We start from the raw sequence: 20,498 nt of genomic DNA, 5'->3' as shown, positions 1-20,498 counted from the left end.
CCTTTCTAAGGATCTTTCTCTGTGCTTGTTGCTTTACAAATCTATTGCAACAGAAATTCTCACCTGCCTAATGATATCACATCTTGTACTGAATTATGCCAATGCATTACTTGATCTGATTACTTCTTTTCTAAAACAACAGAGTCCTAAATTAAAGTCTTTTATTCATATTAGGTACTGAACACTTTTTTTCCCAGAAAATTAGGGATATATAGATTAATTTTGATCTTCTTGAGGATAAAAAAAAAACCCTATAACTCTAGGTGGGGAAAACAAGATAAGTTTCAAAGTTGAAAGAAAAACAACAACAATATTTTTCATTGGAGATAAGTTAGAATTTAATGAATTGTGATTTTTCAAACAAAATTGCTTAAAATTTTGTAGACTTAAAAAAAAAATTTCACATCCCTATCAGCTGTTGGATCTTCCAGTGTTGGATCAGTCTACAGTATTTTTAAATATAGTTTCTTTCTGTCTATATTTCCAGGGCTGTCTCTCTCCCCTTGCACTCCCCCCACCACTTGGTCTACTACCCAATCCTTCTTTCACAGCTGTGAAAACTTGCTTCATCTATTCCTTAAAGTTTCCTCGGACTACATTTAAAAGCCATTTATCTGTGGGAAAGGATACTTCTGCATGGGATCATGTTTATTTTTATCACAACGCAGCAAAACCATAGCAGCTTAGAGAGACAGCCATTATCACTGACAATGTAAAGAATCACATTCGTGGAATATAAAATACAACACACATTTTGGTTCCATAAAAAATGTCAGTCTCTCCAGAACAGTGATTTTGAAATTCTCTTCCCGTACTTGAAAGTAATCCAATGAATTTTTGTCACTGACTAATTTTATATGAACATCTTTTGCAGAAGTAATAAGAAGATGTTTGAATTGTTTACTATTCATCTAATGATTCAAGATCTGCAGAGGACAACACATCCAAATCATGCTTTTCTCTGTATTAACCTCAATTCAATTCTCTTTAATTTGGGTTTAGCAAAGAGCAACTCTCTTATCTCCAGTCTAAGCACAAGTCACTAACGAACTGTATTTTATTATGGTTTATGTTCTGTATAATTTGTACAAACAAGATTATATTTATTTATAAAAACTAGCAAAAGATAGTGCAAACTAGCTAACAAGAACATCAATAGCTCATTTACTACTACTTGGGTTAGAATTTGTCATAATACCCTCCCTTATAATCAGTGTATTCATTGAAAGAGAAGGTGGGAAATTGCACAACCTTCAAGAGGCCGCCTTCGTTTTTAAATTTTTAATTTAGCTGAAATACACTTCAGGGTTAGTGCTGTGCTGTTCTAGAAAACTGACCTGTTCAACACAACTGGCACCTGCTTGCTAGGTACACCACTAGTACCTACTTTCCTCACAAAGTTGTGAAATATGAGTTAACCTTAAAAATTAAAAATCTTCAGTGTTTTACCAACATTTATTATTGTTTTTTTGTTTGTACAGGTGGCACATAACATGGAAACATTAGTCTTTTTGCAAATGTATTTCAGGAAAATGATTGTTTTAATTTACTGAAGTCAAATTTTGATGAAATTGAACTTGGTGTATATTAGGTGTATGTTGAATGAGAAACCTTCTCTGGTCTGCGATATCCAGTATTTGCAGAAATCGCTGTTCACTATTTTCTCTTTTCTTATATGTATTTGCTGTACATTGCTGTGCTTTATTAACTCATGAAACTGGTTTTGTATTTTTTTATGGATTTTGATTGTAATATAATCTCTGAAAATATAAAGTATTTCTTAAAATTTTTGGAATAATACTACTTCAATTAAAAGCCATAATATTTTAATAAAACGAATCCATTTCCTATTTTATTAATTTCCAAAAGGGCCTTAGTCCAGTCTCCTGCTTATGCACGCACTTTTCCATACATACTTTTCAAACACTAACAGCCAATTAATTTTGTCATTTATATGCATAGGTATTGGTACTCAAAGTACATATGTACACAAAATGAGTCACTTGGCCCAACAAGTCTTTCATTTCTAATGTTTGTGTTTGATTATGCCATTCTGTGGAACTACATGATATATTCTTCGCAACTTCTTGTAATTATATAATTGAAGCTGTGATTATAATTTAAGAACCTGCTTTATAATAAGTCTGTGTTTGAATAACTCTGTGGCCAGTCCATGTGAAACTTCATACAAGATTAGTTTTAATGCCCTTTGAGTTTTCTGTGCAGTTTTTGTTTGGTTTCTTACTACAAAGTCTCTGAATTAGGGCTCTGACAGAAATATTTCTGTTGCAGTCTGACCTTTTGTAGACAATGTTTTTAAAGACATCATTCTACACCAAATATGGTAGACAGGAAATCATGAGTGTATCTATTGCAACATATAGTTTAAAAAAAGAGAGGGGGGACTTCAGATAACTTTTAGCTATTATTCATCATAGCTGAAAGTTTGTGCCAATGATTGCTGATGGATTAAATCTTTGAATAAAAACTTCTCCAGCAGCAGCTATACTTTTGTCAGATTTTATTTCACAACAGAGAAGGTTTTACGTGCTAGTGGCTAACAAATCTTCTCTGTTAGCAGCTGCATTTCTGCTCCTTATGGTCTGTTCCACCCTGCCCAACATAATCTACCCCTGCTTAAGCATTAAAAAATTAATAAAAGAAATTAATGTACAAAAAATTGATTTGTGAAGCTGTTACAGTTGCGCTACACACCTCATTATTACTTCTGCTCCGGTAGGGCTGTCGGCCTTCCATCACTCCATTTACTAAGCTACTACTCCCTCCCAATACAAACAAGTACTGCACTAAACATCCAGAACTAATAGTATTGGTAGGGAATAGTTTCGTAAAGAGGTGTGTGCAGAAGAGGGGAATGAGGGGGACTGAACTAAGGTTGCCATGCCTGGTCTATGGTTACAGTAATGTTAAGCAGATGTGCCTGTGGGTGGAGAAGAGGGCATATGCTACTAAGGGTATGTCTACGTGCAGCTGCGAGTGTGCTTCCCATCATGGGTAGACGGTCGTGCTAGCTCTGCTAGAGGTAGTGCTCTGAAAATGGCAGTATAGCTGGGAGTAGCATGGGCCATGGCTCAGGCAAGGAGCAAGCTTGGGCTAGCTGCCTGAGCACATAGTCAGCTAGCTCCAAGAAGACTAAGGCTATATCTACACTTTGAGCTAGGGTAGTGATTTCTAGCTCAAGGAGACGTACCTGTGCTAACTCTGAATATTAAATCTATAGCCAGATCCTTAAGGGTCTTCCAGCTGATGAGCTCTACCGTATCTTTGTTTAGGTACCCTCCATGCTAACCTTTGTCCAGTTTTTATCAAAGGAAGAATTATCAACATTAGATGTGTTCTCAGCAACAAAGGAGGGAACTGTTTAAGTTTTATACTATCAGCTACATCTTCCTTTGGGATTCAGCCTCAACGTCAAGAACTAAACTAGTCCTATCCAATACCTTTCCTACCCCATTTAGAGACTGCCTGTCACAATTTGACCAACAATGGCAGTCTATAACATCAGACAGATAGATTCTAGAGATTATTCTCAGTGGCTCAGCTATCCAGTTTTAAGCCCTTCCTCCTTTGAAGCCTCCTACTCCTCCCCAGTCCTCTTCAGGGACCTATCTCATGAGGCCCTGTTGTGAACAGAGCTAAAGTATACAAAAGGTACCATAAGAGTACAGGGAAAAGGGTTTTTATTCAAGATGCTTCCTTTATCCAAAAATGAGTGAGAGCCTTCAACCCATTTTAGATCTCAGGAAACTTAATGCATTTGACAGGAGGTATCAGTTCTTCATAATCCATCTTTTTATACACAACTGGTTCACAGCTCTCGATCATAAGAACAGGTCACACAAACGCCTTTCAGAGATGGTCTAGTTTACTTGGTCCTGCTTAAGCACAGTGGACTAGACTAGATGAACTCTTGAGGTCCCTTCCAGCCCTACATTTGTATGAGTCTTGCTCTTGTCTAAAGACATTTCAGTCTGACCATCCCATCAGGAATATCAATGTTTTGTAGTAGGAAGGGACCACTGCTAGTGCAAGGTCTTCCCTTTGGCCTTTCCATTGCCCCAAGGGTTGTTACAAAGTGCCATTCCATAGTGGCTCTGTATATCAGGAAGCAAGGGATTCTTCTCTATCTTTACCTAGACAATTGGCTTGTCAAAGTATCTTAGAAAGAAGTTGGATGTAATGCAGATTTGCTTCCTTTTTGCCAATCTGAAATTGAGAGTAAATTGAGCGAAGTCACTTACAGGCCTGCTCAGAAGATCCCTTTCTTAGGAACTGCACTGGACACTGTTGTTGGCAGAGCTCTTTTCCCAGAAGAAGGTAATGCAAAGATAAAGTGAGATATAGCCCTGCTTCTACGTTCTCTGGGGCAGAAAATTTCTTCTTCAAACTAATGCGGTCTCATAATGTCAACCATGTTTGTGACCCTTTATGCATGTCTTCGAATGAGAAGCTTACAATGTTGGTTGGCAAGCAGTTACAAACCACACATGCATCAAAAGTTGATGGTCCCCTAGAATGTATCACTAATGTGGGCACAGGATTTGAGTGTCATGAAGGGGATTCCCTTCAGTTTTCGGATACTGTCAATATTAGTTACTTCGGACACTTCCATTCTAGGCTGGGGGACTCATTTGAACACCATAGTGACACTAAAGTGATTGGTCCCCAGCAGAAAGGAAAATGCACATCACTATAGTGGAATTGAGAACCAGCCGATGGGTTTTTAAATCATTATTTTCTCAAATCAGTCCAGTCACAAGGTTGTTCAGGTAGCAACTGACAATACAATAGCAATGTACTATCTGAACAAACAAGAAGAGTGCCTATTCCCCATAATTGTGCAGGGAAGCAATCCATCTTTAGGGATAATGTATAGAACAAGAAGTTTTACCCAGTGACCATTCATGTAGCTGGGGAAAGCAACAATATTGTGGATTACTTGTGCAAAAAAAAAAAAAAAAAAATCACAGATACATACTGGGTAAGTGGTCCTTGAAGGATCCTGTGGCAAATTAAATCTTCAAATTGTGGGATTGACCAACAATAGTTCTCTTTGCATTCAAATACAACATGAAGTATCGAAAGCTTTATGCAAGGGGAGGAGGAGATGAGGAATCTATTTTGGATGCATTTCTGGTGGACTGGGGACAGGATCTCCTGTATGCATTTCCACCCATGCCTCTCATTCAGAGCATGTTAAAACAGAACAAAGCCAAAATGATTTTGATAATACCAGCTTGATCCAGGCAGCTGTGGTATCTGGACCTGATTCGTCTCTCCAAGGGGATATGTAGACTTGACTTGTCACCACAGTAAGGGAAAGCATATCACCCAGATCCTCAGTTGCTTCATCTAACAGCACGGACAATAGGACTTTGAGACTCTTAGGCAGTCTTGTTCTTCAGAGGTACAGAATGTCTTGATTAATGCAGGGAACTGATCCACCTGTAGATTTTGTGCATATGAATAGAAAGGGTTTTTATAATGAATAATCAGTGATAAGGATCCTTAATATCTAGTCTGTTTATTTAGAGTATTTGCTACATTGTAAAATGTCAGGTCTTGTTGTTATCTGTTAGGGTCCATCTCTCAGCGGTTTCAGCATACCATGGTCCTGGTAATAAATCTGTGTTAGTTCATTACATGGTTAAAAGATTTTTAAAATGGGATTAATTGATATTCACCAGTTGAGAATTTTGTACCATTTTAGGATTGAAATATAGTATTTACTCATGTGATGCAACTCCCTTTGAAACCTGTGGGGCACTACTAGTTAAGGTTCACCATCTAAGCTGCACCACTCAGAGCATTCCAGAGGGTGAATATGCAGAGTCCATCCAGAAGAGCCCTAGTTATAGGTAAGTAACCTTTGTATTTAAAAAATAATACATATGGGGTTCTTTTTGTTTGCCTTCTAAGTTTTGAGTCCTTATGGTTCACATGTTCAAGCTTTTATTTGAAGTTGAGGACTAGCATCTTCCAAAAAAAATTTTTTTTCCTTCTGCAGCTTTCAGAAGAGCACCAAGATTCACAAATGAGCTAAAATCATGAGACTTAGCAAAATTAGATCTATACTATGGACCAAATTTGTAGGTGATGTGCATGGTATTTTAAACTCTCACTTTGACCTAACTACTCTTCTCCCAATGTATTAAGGAATCTAAATTTGTGTAATGTACACAGAGAGGAGCCAGAAAAAAGTGTAAATTAAAGTAGGATAGATACAGCTTTAACTTGTTCATTCTCTTGGCTCCTCTTTTTATAAACAAACACCCATTTAGATTCCTTTACACATTGTTATAGTAGATGTAAGGCAAAAATTAATCTATTAATTTCAGAGGGCCTAACTTACACTACCTTACTCATCATCCATTTGGTCCACTGAATCAAGAACTAAAATGAAATTAGACATTGTCTAATTGGACTTGATGTAGTTCAGAGTCATAATGAGGTTCTTCCTTAATCTAATGAATCTCCATTAGCTTAATGCTAACCTGCTGAAGCCAATGTATTACAGGAAACAAACCTGTAGGTTCCTGTTACTGCTAAGTAAAATAAAATACTAAGCTAGCTCTATTGGCAACAAGTGGTTATGTCTTTCCCTCCTTTTTCATTTAGTTGTCCTACATTTTTAAAATAAAGTGCTGGTCCTTATGTGTATTCCACATGTGGTTATACGTATGTGCCATGAACCTGCGGCTGGAAATTCTAACAAGCAGCATCCATTGGCCTGCATGTGCACAGTAGGTCTTGTGCTCCCTACCAAGGGCACAAGCGTCAATGTGGGCTAATGTCTCTTCAGTTCCTTCTTACTACTGCATGGCTTGAGTCAGAATCCCTGGGTTCAGATTTCTCCAGCTTTTTTCTCTGGATAGAACTGTAAATAGATGTGTAAATAGTTTTTATATTCCATATGAGTATAGTTAGTATGGCTTGTTCCCCCACCCCCCATACTGGGGATTATGCCCAGAGTCCAACAATTGTGTGTTCTGCCCTTACTCCTTCTCCGTGAGCGACAATCACCAATGCTACCTCCACTGCTTGGATCAGTCACGTATGTCTGCAAAGTGCAGTGTTTCACTCATTTCCACTAAGAACTCATGAAGCTTGTGCGCTTCAGCTAAGGAAGCACCTTATGTAGAAGGCTGAGGCCCCACTCTAATCTGGGACCGAGAGACCACCCTGTACATCAGCCTCAATATACAAGTGGTGCCTCTCCAAGCACAAACTTCGTAGCTGAGTTTGCAGCTCCTGAGCCCAAGGATTCTTCCTCAGAGCTTTGCATGCAAGTAGGGTGAGGTCTCATGCTTAAAGAGACAGATTCCAGTCCAGGACTGTTCACAAGAGATGAAATCTCTCCTCGAGACCACTGAGGTTGGGTGAATTTTTGCATGTAGATCCTAAAGGACAACAGCACCACTGAAACCCCCCAGACTGGAGGATAAAGTGTGCAAAAGGAAAGATCAGCCAGGTCTGTTGGTGACTCCAACTCCAAAACACAGGGACCGTCATCTACTGATTCCATCTAAGAGTGCAGATCCAGACTTGTCATCTGTACAACCTTGCTCGTCTACCTCCTGAGATGTGCCGGAACGCTCTGGGCACAAGGATGTACGGTGACATATACCATACCGGTGACTATTTTCCTTCCTTATCCATAGCCTCCCATCCTCTCTGGTCTGGCCCGCCTAAGGGACATTACTACTCTGGAGAATGAAACTACTTCAGTGTCACATCTCTGACCATCAGATAGAAGTGTCCCAGAACCAATGGTCCCACCATTGGAAAGGGAGCAGTTTTCAGACTTGGATGAGTCATAGTCTGACCTCTCTGCCACCTCCTCAGAGAGAGCTGAGCACTAACCAGCAGTAGGTCAAGGAGACCTAGATGTTACCCCCCCATAAGACTTCAGGGTCTGCTGGTACCTGATGCCATGGGGTCACCCACAAACAGCTGACCCTTTTTTGGCCTTATTGGGGCCCAGGGGATCCCTATGGCAGATGACAAAGGCCTGTCCAGAAATTTAAACACATCTTCTTGGCACCAACCAGATCCATTGGAGTATGAGGAGGTGGATGTTGACTCAGATACCGATGGGAAAATCTCATCCTTGTCTTGGGACAAAGCAGTCACTCCTTCCTTTCTCTCCCCACTGGACAATCAGAGGCAGTACCAGGAGTGATTGTACATGATTGCTAGTAACCTCCAGGTAACACTGGAGGACATCCAGGACCCCCACCACTAGCTCTTAGATATTTTGCAACCTGTAGGCCCAAGTAAGGTAGTGCTTCCAGTTAATGAGGCCATCATGGAGCAGGCTAGCTTGGTCTAGCATACTCCAGTATCCTGTGTCCCCACACCTAAAAGAGTCAAGAGGTGCTATTATGTCTCCATCAAGGAAGCTGAATTTCTTTTCTCCCATCCTGCCCTGCAACACTCTGGTTGTACAGCAGCTACAGAAAGGGGTAGGTTGCAACATCAAAGGACTACCCCAACTGACAAGGGCTCAAAGAGATTGGGGGGAAAGGTCATTTCATCTACAGGCCTGCAATTCCATATTGCTAACTATCAGGCTTTGTTCGTAAAAGATGATCTGAACAACTATTGTAAGGACAAGCTTCCCCTGAGGCCAATTTCAGTACTTCATAGAGGGAAAGTTAGTGGCAAGAACATGCCTTCAGATGAAAGTGGATTCAGCAAAAATGGCAACCAGAGACCTGGCTACTGGTATGGTCATGAGGAGGGATTCCCGACTACAGTCTTGGGTTTCCCCAGGGAGGTCCAGAATACTGTACAGGACCTTCCCTTCAAAAAGTTGAATCTCTTCAATGAGAAAACAGATATCCCTAGACTCATTAAATTACTTGAGATTGACCCTATGCCTCCTGGGGAATTTACACTCTGTCCTCAAGTAGAAAACACCAAAGACAAACCTATAGGCCAAGGCCACCCCCTCCTCAAGTGTTCTTCTACCAGCGTCCAGCCAAACCTCCTCAGAAATGTCAGAGGGTTCAGAGGCCTTGCCGCCTTTGCATCCTCTACCACCATGACCTCTACCCGTTCCCAGCCTCCTGCAAAGGGCTACTTTTGACATCTCAGTTGAGACACACCTATCACCATTAATGCCACCCACATCTTCTCCCATTATACTGGGGGGCCGTCTCACACTTGTCACCCACAATTGGACTTGATCATGACAGACAGTTGGGTCTTGGAAATTGTCCATCAAAGGTATTCCAATGAGTTTCTTTCCCTTTTCCTTCACAAACTCTCTTCTCAGTCCCCCTTCAGGGTCAGCTCTTATGAGGGGATTCTTCATCAAGAAGTGGACTCCCTCCTACAACGAGGGGTGATAGAGCGCACGTTTCACCTCAGTATCAAGGAAGGGGGTTCTATTCCCCCTATTTCCTAGTCCCCAAAAAAGAGATCATGGAGATCCATTCTGGACATTTGGCAACTAAGCATCTTTATTTGAAAGTCGAAATTCAGCATGGTTACGTTAGTATCATTAATTCTCTCCCTAGAGGTGGGAATGTGGTTTGCAGCTTTTGACATGAAGAATGCGTACTTTCATGTAGACAATCATCCCTCCCACAGAAGGTTCCCGCGGTTTGATGGGCCAAGAACATTTCCAGTTCAGTCTTTCACTTAGGGCTAGAAACAGCACCCAGAGTTTTTACAAAAAGTTGTCGCCGTGGTGGCAGCACAAGTGATGTGTCAGGGTTCGCGTTATCCATATCTGGATGAATGGGTAGGTTGCTCCTGCCAAGAGGTCAAGTCAACAATGGAGCCTCTGTTCTGTCTTCTGCCAGCCATAGGTGTCTGCATAAACAAAGAAAAATCCAATTTATCACCCAAACAGAAGATAAACTTCATTAGAGCAACACTGGACTGTTGCACAACAGCTTTCCTTCCCACAGAAAGATTTCATTTCACAAGCAGCATGATAGTACAGATTACTTGCAGACCAAGAACTATGATCAGAATATGCCTCTCACTTTCAGACCATATAGCGTTTGGCAGGCTTCATCTATCATGTCCACAGGTCTGGCTCTGATCAATCTACTCAGCAGACAAAGATCACGTCAATTCAAGAGTGACTGTTCCTGCCAGTGTCATTGCCTCCCTCGCTTGGTGGTCAAGCCCAGAGAATATGAGTGGGCGTTCCCTTCAAACACTCCCACCCCTAGTGCCACCATCATAACAGATGCTTCTTTTCTGGAGTGGGGTGCTCACCTGAACCACCACACTGCACAAGGTACCGGGACCCCCTGGGAGGCCATACTGCACATCAGTATACTAGAACTGAGAGCAGTCTGCCTGGCTTGAAGAGTCTTTCTTGCATATATATTCACTCCCTAACCAAGTGATGTCAGACAACATCACCATGGTCTTCTATATAAACTGGGCCGAGCAAGATCTCTTCCCCTTTTCCTGGAAGCAGTCAGGCTTTGGAACTGGTGCATCAAAAACTGCATCGCTTTTTAAACCACATACCTCTCAGGTGCTCAGAGCTCGTTAGCAGACAATCTGAGCAGACACTTTTCTGCAGACCCACGAGTAGGAAATTCACAACTCATATGTGAGCGAAATATTCACTCAGTGGGATCTCTGTATCGCAAATTAACAGAAAACTTCCCCTGTACTGCTCCAAAGGAGCTATGGGCCACAGCTCCCAGGGCAATGCTCTCCTGTTGTTATGTGCCTTTCCTTTCATTTCCTACTGGTTCTGAGGAATATCCACCATGACAGGACCAGAGTCATTCTCCTAGCACCAAATTGGCCCAGGCAGTTTTGGTTCCCAGAGCTCCTGAAAATGTTAGTCCACCCCTCCCCCCAATTAGGATCTGCCACTTTCCAGACCACCTAACTCAGAAAGGGAGCAGAATCAGACACCCTAATCCAGACTTGCCCATCCAAACAACAGGCTGTGAGGAGGAGCATCAGAAATAAAACGTTCTTGTTCAGCACCAATTCAGGCTATCCTTAACCAAAGCAGGAAAGATTCAACTAGGACCTGCTACCTAGGTGCACGGAGGCATTTCTGTACTTGGGTGTAGCATAGTCAACCTTCCCCAGGCCCTACAGATATTACGGTCATTTTAGATTATCTACTGGTTCGAAAAAACTCAGGCCTTTCCATTAGTTTGCTGCAGGTCCATCTTGAAGTGATTAGTGCCTTCCTTCAATAGACAGACTTCTATTTTTGCCCACCCAACTACAATAAGATTCACTAGGGGTCAAGATAGGACCTTTCCACCAGTGGTCAAACCTGCAACTCAGTGGGACCTCAATCTCTTCCTGTCAGCACTCACCAGATCACTGTTTGAACCCTTGGCAACATGCTCCCTCTCCCACCAATCCATTAAAGTTGCATTTTTAGTAGCTATCACTTGGGTCAGGAGGTTGAGTGAATTGGGAGCCCTCATGGCAGACCCTCCTCATATGGTATTCACAGGGGAAAAGTATCCCTTTGCCTCAATCCTAAATTTCTCCAAGGTTATTTCTGAATTCCAGGTCAACCAAAGTAACCACTTACCTGTCCTTTTTCTGAAACCTTGTGCTTCTGCTCTGATGATCTTCCTGCAAAGGACCAAACCCATCAGAAAATCACCAAGACTTTTTCTCTCGATTGTAGAAAGATCGCAAGGTCAAGTAATATCCCCTCAGAGAATCTTTAAGTGGGTTTCTAGATGCATCAAGTGCTAAAGGAGGAGGTGTGTGTACTAACCTGACAGAGGCAGGGCACACTCCACGAGGCACAAGCCACCTCTACAGCATCCCTGTAGGACAGTCCAATGCTAGACGTATGCAGAGTGACCTGGAGCTCCATTCATGTTTGTTAGACATTATGCACTAGTTCAGGCCTCTGATGTGTATGCAGCAGCGCTAACTGCAGTACTGCAAGCATCTTTGCTGCCAGCTTCCTCGCACCCCTCTCCAGTCTGAGCATGGCTTGCCGATCACCCACATGTGGAATATACATAGGGACCAGCACTCAAAGGAAAAAATTGAGGTTACTGTAACTGGAAGTTCTTAGAGACGTGTGGTCCCTGTCTGATTTCCTCTACCTGCCCTCTGTCCACTCTGCTTTGGATCCTATTGGATTCATGGGAAGAAGGGGAATTGGAGAGGCATCAGCCAGCACTGCCTCTTACGCCCTCGGTCAGGAACATGAGGAGACCTACCATGTATGTGCAAGCCAACCGACGCTGCTTGATAGAATTTCTAGACTCAGAGGCATGGTGTGCATGCTTATCCACATGTGGAATACAAAGAGGGACCACACATCTTGAAGAACTTTCAGTTATAGTCAGTAACCTCCATTTAAAACAAAATAAAACAGCTTCAAAAATTTACTCTTACATCATTCATGTATTTTATGTGTACTTTTCAAAGCAATCCTCTCAACTTTTTGTGTGCATTATATATATTATACACACAAGATTCATGAGCATACCCTATTGCAGTGAAAGCATGAATCAAGCAATTCAAGAACTTAAATCTATTCAGGAGGAAGAAATGGCTGCAAGTTAAAAAATGTATAAGCTTAGACATTCATATTGACTAGATTATATTTACAAGATGGAAAAATCCCTCCTATTTTAGTTAATAGACGCTAGACATCTTGATGAGATTCTCCCTGAAAATCCACTTCTTCCCCTACATCTACAAGAAATTAGCTACATCTACGTATTTCATGTACAATTTTTAAAAGTGCTTGCTTAAGAGCCAAATCACATTTTCAAAAGTCACTTTGGAGATGAAGTGTGACAGTTTAGAAATGTGTTTGAACATGAATTTCAGTTTGATTTTATGAATGTGTATGTTTATACCCTTGTGGTTGTCTTTTACTGTCTTCCTTCATGTGATGAGGCAGAGTGGCCTCCCACTGAGCCAGAGGGGGAGGAGCCAACCGCTAAACTAGGGTGGGCAAAGTCAGAGTGGTCTCACCCTCCCCCCTGGAAGTCAATGAGCGGGACAGGAAGTGTAAAGGTTGAACCCAGCAGCTCAGTTGATGGCAAGTGGCTGGAGGAGACAGACTCCTTCCACCTGCTCCAGGAGTTGGAGCCTGAGGAGAATCCTGGCCGCGCCAAAAATTGGCCAGAGTTGCTGCCATCACCAACAGACCTGTGAACGGAGGAGTGGCTGTGGCCACCACCAGATACCTACCCCAAGAGTCAGAGGACTCTACAGAGTCAGGTACACCCTAAGGGGAAGGTAGGAAGTGGCCCAGGGCAGCAGACTCCAGCACTGCCTCATATTGACTTATGAGGAGAGGCTGAGGGAACTGGGGATGTTTAGTCTTCAGAAGAGAAGAATGCGGGGGGATTTGATAGCTGCTTTCAACTACCTGAAAGGGGGTTCCAAAGAGGATGGATCTAGACAGTTCTCAGTGGTAGCAGATGACAGAACAAGGAGTAAAGGTCTCAAGTTGCAGTGGGGGAGATTTAGCTTGGATAGTAGGAAAAACTTTTTCACTATGAGGGTGGTGAAACACTGGAATGCGTTACCTAGGAAGGTGGTGGAATCTCCTTTAGAAGTTTTTAAGGTCAGGCTTGACAAAGCCCTGGCTGGGATGATTTAGTCGGGGATCGGTCCGGCTTTGAGCAGGGGGTTGGACTAGATGACCTCCTGAGGTCCCTTCCAACCCTGATATTCTATGATCTCTTTGCTTGTGCTTTGTGCCCGATTTCCCCCACCCTGTGTCTTTTTTGTCTGTTTGGATTGTACCCGGTGTATGGCCCATGATGTGTCTTACTGTTTAGAAAAAGCCTTGTACATTTTTGATGTTTCCACAGTACAAATAGTGAATAGTAATACTGTGTGTGCATGCGTGCGTAAGTATATATACACATACATGTTTGTTAATGCATTGAGTGTGAGGAATTATAAATGAAGAAGCCAGGAAGTTCACAAGATAATGTTCAGCCAAGTTCACTCATCCGTGTTGTACATACACTGTATTTTTTGGTGTCCGCTGATGAATTTAGGGCACAGTCCTGCTAAGTGTTACTCCTATGTGTTGTCACACTGAATGGAGCTATGCATACATGTAAGAGTAACTCTTTGCAAGTTTGAACTCAGAAATGGTAATATATACATTTAAATGGAAAAATAGAAGTAGAATAGGAATTGAAAATATCTTGCTCAATAATAGGGACTGGAAATGCAAAGATATTGACAATAGTCAGTGTTTTTTAACTCCAAATGCTAGAAGGAGCAGGATGATACGTTTTGCTTGTGTCCAGCCTAGAGCTTTTTGAAAACACACTATAGAGGCTCACTGTGGACTAAGAGCATACTCAGTGGAGTTGGAACATTCAGAAAATTAAAAGCAAGCGCCCAGCAACTTCTACAGAGCATGTAGAAATGGTGATTTTTTTCCTACATCTTGTAACCAGGGTGGATAAAAATGATTTTTTTAAAAAATTGTTTTTTATTTAAATAAAATGATTTGAGGAAACAACCTTTCTAAGATAGTTTTAATTAAGATACACTATAGCTCAAAGATATCTCATCACGGAATAGGAATTAATATATTCATGTAATATTTAAGAAAAGTTTTGTAAATGAGTTCCAAAAGTTCATGGATTAGAGACCCAATTTTATGGTGTTTCAGGGGCTTCTGTATAGATTTAGGTTAATCTTTCTATGTACCCAATGAGACTCCATGCTCAGTCTAGAACATACCATCAGAGATGCTTAGTTTTGCCATTCTCAAACTGTGGATTTGTGTCTCCAGAGATAACATGCTTGTTAACAGCAAAAATGTTTTTAAATAAATATATAAAGTTGAGAAATAAGTCCTCAACCCTATTGTCCCTCTGCAAATTTGTGTACACAGAGTCAATCCCTTACCTCTCTCTAAAAGTGCAAAGTTTCAAAAAGTTCAATGAATAGAAGATTGCTGAGGGCAGAATACGTCTGGACAAGGAGAAGAAGTCTGGAGATAAATGTGAGAATTTAGGGACATATGCTTGTTTTGTTAAAATATTATATGTTTGCTGTTGAAGAAAAAATTCAGAATACTTAATGTTCTTTTAGTTAAATAAAACAATTTAAATGTCTGTCTGTAATGATTAACCTGTTGAATTGGAGATAGTTCACCTTCCAATGACTTCACAAATATCTGCTTCAATTATGTTTGGTAAATGGAATAACCAAACAATCATTCATTTTCTTATATAGCTGTAAAACTAATCTGAAAAGTTTTCAAAATAAATCACCGTTTAAAAATGTATAGTGTGTACCTTCTAAAAATGAAACCTACATCTGTCTCTGAGTTGTGAATCAATTTGATTTAAATCAAATCCACCCTGCTTGTAACTGTCAAAGCCAAAAAGTTTTTCAAGGGAATAATGAAAGACACTTCTCTGACCTACGTACTTTCCTGCTGCAAAGCCTCAAGTTTCTAGTAGAGGACCCTGAGGCACTAGAGCAGTTCGAAAAATAATGTAGTAGTTTTTTTTTTTAGCCATTGCTGATACTCTTTTTCACTAGACTGGTTCTTGAAATACTATTGTTGCTCAAGCTTTCCAAAACTTTAAATCTGAGACAGATAGTAAGCATGTAGCAAGCCCAAATGGGTAAGGCTTGTTAGTGTTTTATGTATCTGAAACAGAGGTTTATAGAGGAAACTGTAAGATAGTCTTAACTGTTCACCTATAATACATAAATACATTTCAATATTTTATTCAGGGAGGACCAAAGTTCCACTAAAGATGGTTCACAATAACCAAGGCAGCATCTTCTCTGTTTAACAGGGAACATGGGTAAGAGAGCACAATATAAAAAATATGAGCAAGAAAGGAGAGATTCTATTAGTGTATGTAAATATACACTTCTCCAATAAAACTCTTATATTGCATTGTGATCAGGATCACCACTTGTCTGGTGCCTCCTCCGGGTCACTCTGGGGATTAGCTCATTAGGGCAGTGCCCATTGCTGTGGTTGCATGCCATCACTTTGTCTCTCTGATCTGTAGCCCCTCTCTCACTGCAGGAACTGTAGCATCCTCTTCCTGATGCAGCCCTCTGGCCAGGTCACTCAGTGTTCCTCCCTTTCAAGGTATATAAAAGTTTTTCCTTCAGCAATCCTAGCCCATCTTCCCATTCACTGCCTCAGGTGCCACTCCTTCAGTGACTGGTAGGGGTACCCGGGCCTGCCATGTACGCTGGGTTCCAGTCCAGCAGTTCTGGGCTTTCCTCTCCCAGCCCTTACTGCTCCTTCCCTGGACTGCTTCCTACAACTCCTGGTTCCCTTCCATGCTCTAGGTGTACTAGCACCAAACCCTCTTCCCAGTCAGTGACTACAGCTTCCAAACACTCCTCTCTCCCAACAGTCTCTGTCAGCTTCCTGGCTTTATAGGCCCCACCTATTTCTGCACAGCTGAACCTGTTTGCAGTCAATTCTCTGCTTTGAGCAGGGGTTGGACTAGATGACCTCCTGAGGTCCCTCCCAACCCTGATATTCTATGATTCCCTGGCTCATCCTCCACCTGCAGCCTGTGAAGTTAATTGACCCACCTGGACATCTTAACCCGTTCCTGTCCTGTGTGGGGTGGACACGTCATCACATGCATATACTAGTTTCTGTATGTAAATGCTGTAAATTGACAGGAGTAAATTGAGCATTGTATAGAATTATCCAGCATATGGAAGAAATTATAATTAATAAGAACAAAATATCTCAAAACAAAACTGTAAAACCTTGGGAATTTGGCTGGGGGGGAGGGTTGAGACAGTAATCTTAATTTTCTTTATAGAAGTTTCAAATTAAAAATATATTAAAAAAGAAAAGAAGAAAAACACGCTGCAGCCAAATTCAAGACAAAGAGAGAATTATTTGAAGTATAATTATATTTGTTTGCAAAGCTATGTTGTTATTCCTTTTTATCTAGCTATGGATGCTATATTACTGAAAATGGAGTAAGATGCTGTTAAAATAACCATTTTGATTGTTTTTAAGTCTTTCACTCCCATTTTCAATTTTTGATCGGGGGGGGGGGGCAGGTAAGAAAGTATGATCAGTAAAGCTGGCTGAAACTTGGGATTTCTGGTTCGTAATTTCTGGTTTCAAAATTTGGTTTTGGAGATTGTTGCTTTTCCGAACTGGAATGAAACCAGTTTTTAAAATGTCATGCAAACTGGAAATCGCCTCAAAATTAGTTTAGGAAACACTGACACAAAACAAAATCTGCTCCCCAGGACCTACTGCTGTTAAATGAAATTCACATTCTTGTCAGTTTCACTGAGAAGCTGCCACAGTTCTGGAGGTCTGAGACTCTGGGACAGCCCCACCATGCGGACTGCACCAGATCCTGGAAATCTGTCCCAGGACTTCCCAGATCTGTGGCAGGGAGCGTGGAAGCCCTGAGAGCCCCAGCTTCCAGGCTCCCTTCCACAGAGCCAGGGTAGAGCCGAGGATCCTAGGGCTTTCAAACTCCTAGTTCCACAGCAGGGAGCCTAGAGCTGCAGACCCTGGAAGACCGAGGTTTATAGGTCTGGAGGCAGTCATCACGCACAGTTCCAAAGCTGAGAGGGAGGCAGGGAGGTAAAGTACGTTGGCTGGCTGGCTGTTCGGCTCAAAGAGGTGGGGAGGCAGAGCACTGGGGCTTTTTGGCTCTGGGGCTCCTGGAGTTGCAGGGCAGGCTGAGCACCTGGGCACTGTGCTCCTTTGTCTCCCAGAGCTGTGAGGGAGGCAGCCCTCTCGGAAAGCTTTTGGCAGACAGTGAAACTGAGACAAGCCTTCCAGGTGGACAAAATGGAAAAAAAATTCTTGTGAACAATTTTGGTTTTTGCAAAAAGGGCATTTTTTTAATTGGAAAATCATTCAGATAAATTTTCAAACAGCTTTAATTATCGTGCCCACATTACAGATGGGGTTACAGCAGCATGGATGTTGAGATACATCCCATGTCTGAAAGGAAACTAGCGTCAGGTCAGGAATAGATAGATGACACTAGGGTGCCTTCCTTGTTCTACCTTCAAGATACCCAGAAACTTAAAACTCCATCCACTTCTAGCTGCTGGAGGGGAGAGGGAGCTTCCTCTCTCTGCTCGTTCCACATGTTGGGTGCTGTGAGGAAGCAGGAGAGTTTCTACCGTTCTACCCTTCTCCCACATCACTCTGTCTGCGGCAGGAAGGGGTTGAAAAGAGGTGGCTGCAGCTCTAGCATGAAGCTGGTAAGTTTCCTGTCTGTTGTGTGGCACCCACCAGATTTAGAAGCTGTGAACCTGACCACAATTGGATTAATTTCACTCTGCTGCTGTTTGGCAAAGCTGCGAGTGACTACAGAGGCCATGTCAGAAGAGGCATTGCATTTGGGCACTTGGAAAGTTTACTCACAACAAAGGCTAGAAACTTTGTTTAAAAAAAATTGTTACATTTTGCAGAACTTCATGTCTTACTACACCATGCTCACCTTGAAAAGCTTCCCACTTCCCATTAACAAGTAGGCAAATAGCTATTTCGTGCTTGAGCTACAAACTTTGTTTGATAAAAATATAAAGAAAGGAAGTGAACCTTTTAAAGAGATGTTACTGCTGTTTGGGATGTATGGGGGTTGTTGCTTTTTCAAAAACACAATGGATTCAGGGAAATGAATTGGTTAACAAGTCCTGGCCTGAACAATTGTACTGTATACCTACATACTTGTAACCTTTGCCAGCCAATCAAATGTATCCCTTTCATAATGACATGTCATTCATAGTTACCTACCAACTTCACTGTATACGAGTCAGTTTTCTGTTTTTAAGTTTTAAATAAACAGATTTAACAATAAATTAAAGGGAAACGATTTTTAAGCAGATAAATTAAACTGAAAGCTAAAAGATATGCCTTTAGCAATATTTTTTCCTTAAGAGCTTTCATTCACAATAAGCATCAGTGTCTACTATGTATGGTTTAATTTATCACATCAAATTAAAAAAGAGCTGTGAGCAAAATTCATAATTTACAGCCGTGACATTGCATCCTTTAATTATAGGCTGAGAGGTTTTTTTCCATAGACCTGAAAGGCTTGGAGGATTGATAATCTGATACAGAGCCTTTTAGCTCTAGATAACCCATTCAAATCTTGCCCAGATTGGTAGCTTCTGAAAGCTCCGTGGTTTATGTCAAATAATTTGATCTCCTATTTCTTGGTGGCCAGAAGTTGGGCTATGATAGTGCAGTAACTGTGGGAGCCATTATTTTCTCAGCAATAGTTTAATGCTCACACATTTTTATGACCTTCTAAAATTATTATTAAGAAAGGAGGGACATCAGTGTTGTCCTCTTCCCTTTCTGAAATGTATCATATGATCTTTAACTTCCACCTGGACAACTACCATTGATGGGAAAGGGGGTCTTCTCATGTGAAGTATGGTATCTCTAACAGTGCAGCCCAAGACAACGTGGTTTGGTACAGGTTTTCAATCCACAGTCCTCTGCCCGATTATAGGAGTATATTTCTTTTTATGAGACTGATGGTGTTCCCCAGAGGAAGCATGGAGAGGAAATACTGTGCATGACTATGATTGTCTCATGACTCATAAAAGAGGTAACTTTGGACAAAGCTACTTATTGTTAGACTTGTAGCTCCCTTTGCTGAATGGATGCTCCTGAATTTTGCATTTAGCTTTGATGAGAAGTTCTGACCCCAGTTTCTGTGGGTCAGAATAATAATCAGGTGGGCATGGGAGCGAACCCATTACTTTAATGAACTATAGAAGGGATTCAAGGAATTATATGTAAGTTTTTCAAAGTCAGCTATAGTTGATTCATAAGAACATAAAAATGGCATACTGGGTCAAACCAAAGGTCCATAAAACCCAGTATCCTGTCTTCCAGCAGTGACTAATGCCTGGTGTCCCAGAGGGAATTAACAGAACAGGTAATCCTCAAGTGGTCCATCCCCTGTTGCCCATTCCCAGCTTCTGGCAAACAGAGACTATGGACACCATCCCTGCCCATCCTGGCTAATAGCTATTGATGAACCTAGTCTCCATGAATTTATCTAGTTCTTTTTTTGTACCCTGTTATAGCCTTGGCCTTCACAACATCTTCTGGCAAGGAGTTCCACAGATTGACTGTGCACGGTGTGACAAAACACACAGTGTTTGTTTTAAACCTGATGCATATTAATTTCATTTGGTGGCCCCTAGTTCTTGTTATGAGGAGTAAATAGCACTTCCTTATTAGTTTCTCCACACCAGTCATGAATTAATAGACCTTTATCATATCCCCTTTAGTTGTCATTTTTCCATGCTGAAAAGTCCCAGTCTTATTAATCTCTCCTCATAGCGCAGCCGTTCCATACTCCTAATCATTTTTGTTGCCCTTTTCTGAACCTATTCCAATTCCAATATATCTTTTTTGAGATGGGGCAACAACATCTGCACGCAGTATTCAAGATGTGGGCGTACCATGGATTTATACAGAGGCAATATGATATTTTCTGTCATATTATCTATCCCTTTCTTAATGATTC

At 41.4% G+C, this 20,498-nt stretch overlaps 1 protein-coding gene across 1 annotated transcript in view; it reads left to right on the top strand.

Annotated features, from left to right (window-relative positions):
- Positions 1-1,835, top strand: part of CCDC138 (coiled-coil domain containing 138) — a 74,289-nt gene extending 72,454 nt beyond the window's left edge. The window contains 1 exon segment of the mRNA XM_073350871.2: positions 875-1,835. Within this exon segment, the coding sequence (XP_073206972.2) occupies positions 875-1,046 (172 nt within the window). The 3' untranslated portion in view covers positions 1,047-1,835.
- The last annotated feature ends 18,663 nt before the right edge of the window (positions 1,836-20,498 follow it).

The sequence above is a fragment of the Lepidochelys kempii genome, chromosome 1 (genome assembly GCF_965140285.1).
Source record: "Lepidochelys kempii isolate rLepKem1 chromosome 1, rLepKem1.hap1, whole genome shotgun sequence".
Lineage (NCBI taxonomy): Eukaryota > Metazoa > Chordata > Testudines > Cheloniidae > Lepidochelys > Lepidochelys kempii.
The sequence above is the reverse complement of the archived record's forward strand: the minus strand, read 5'-3'. Positions and strand labels throughout refer to the sequence as shown.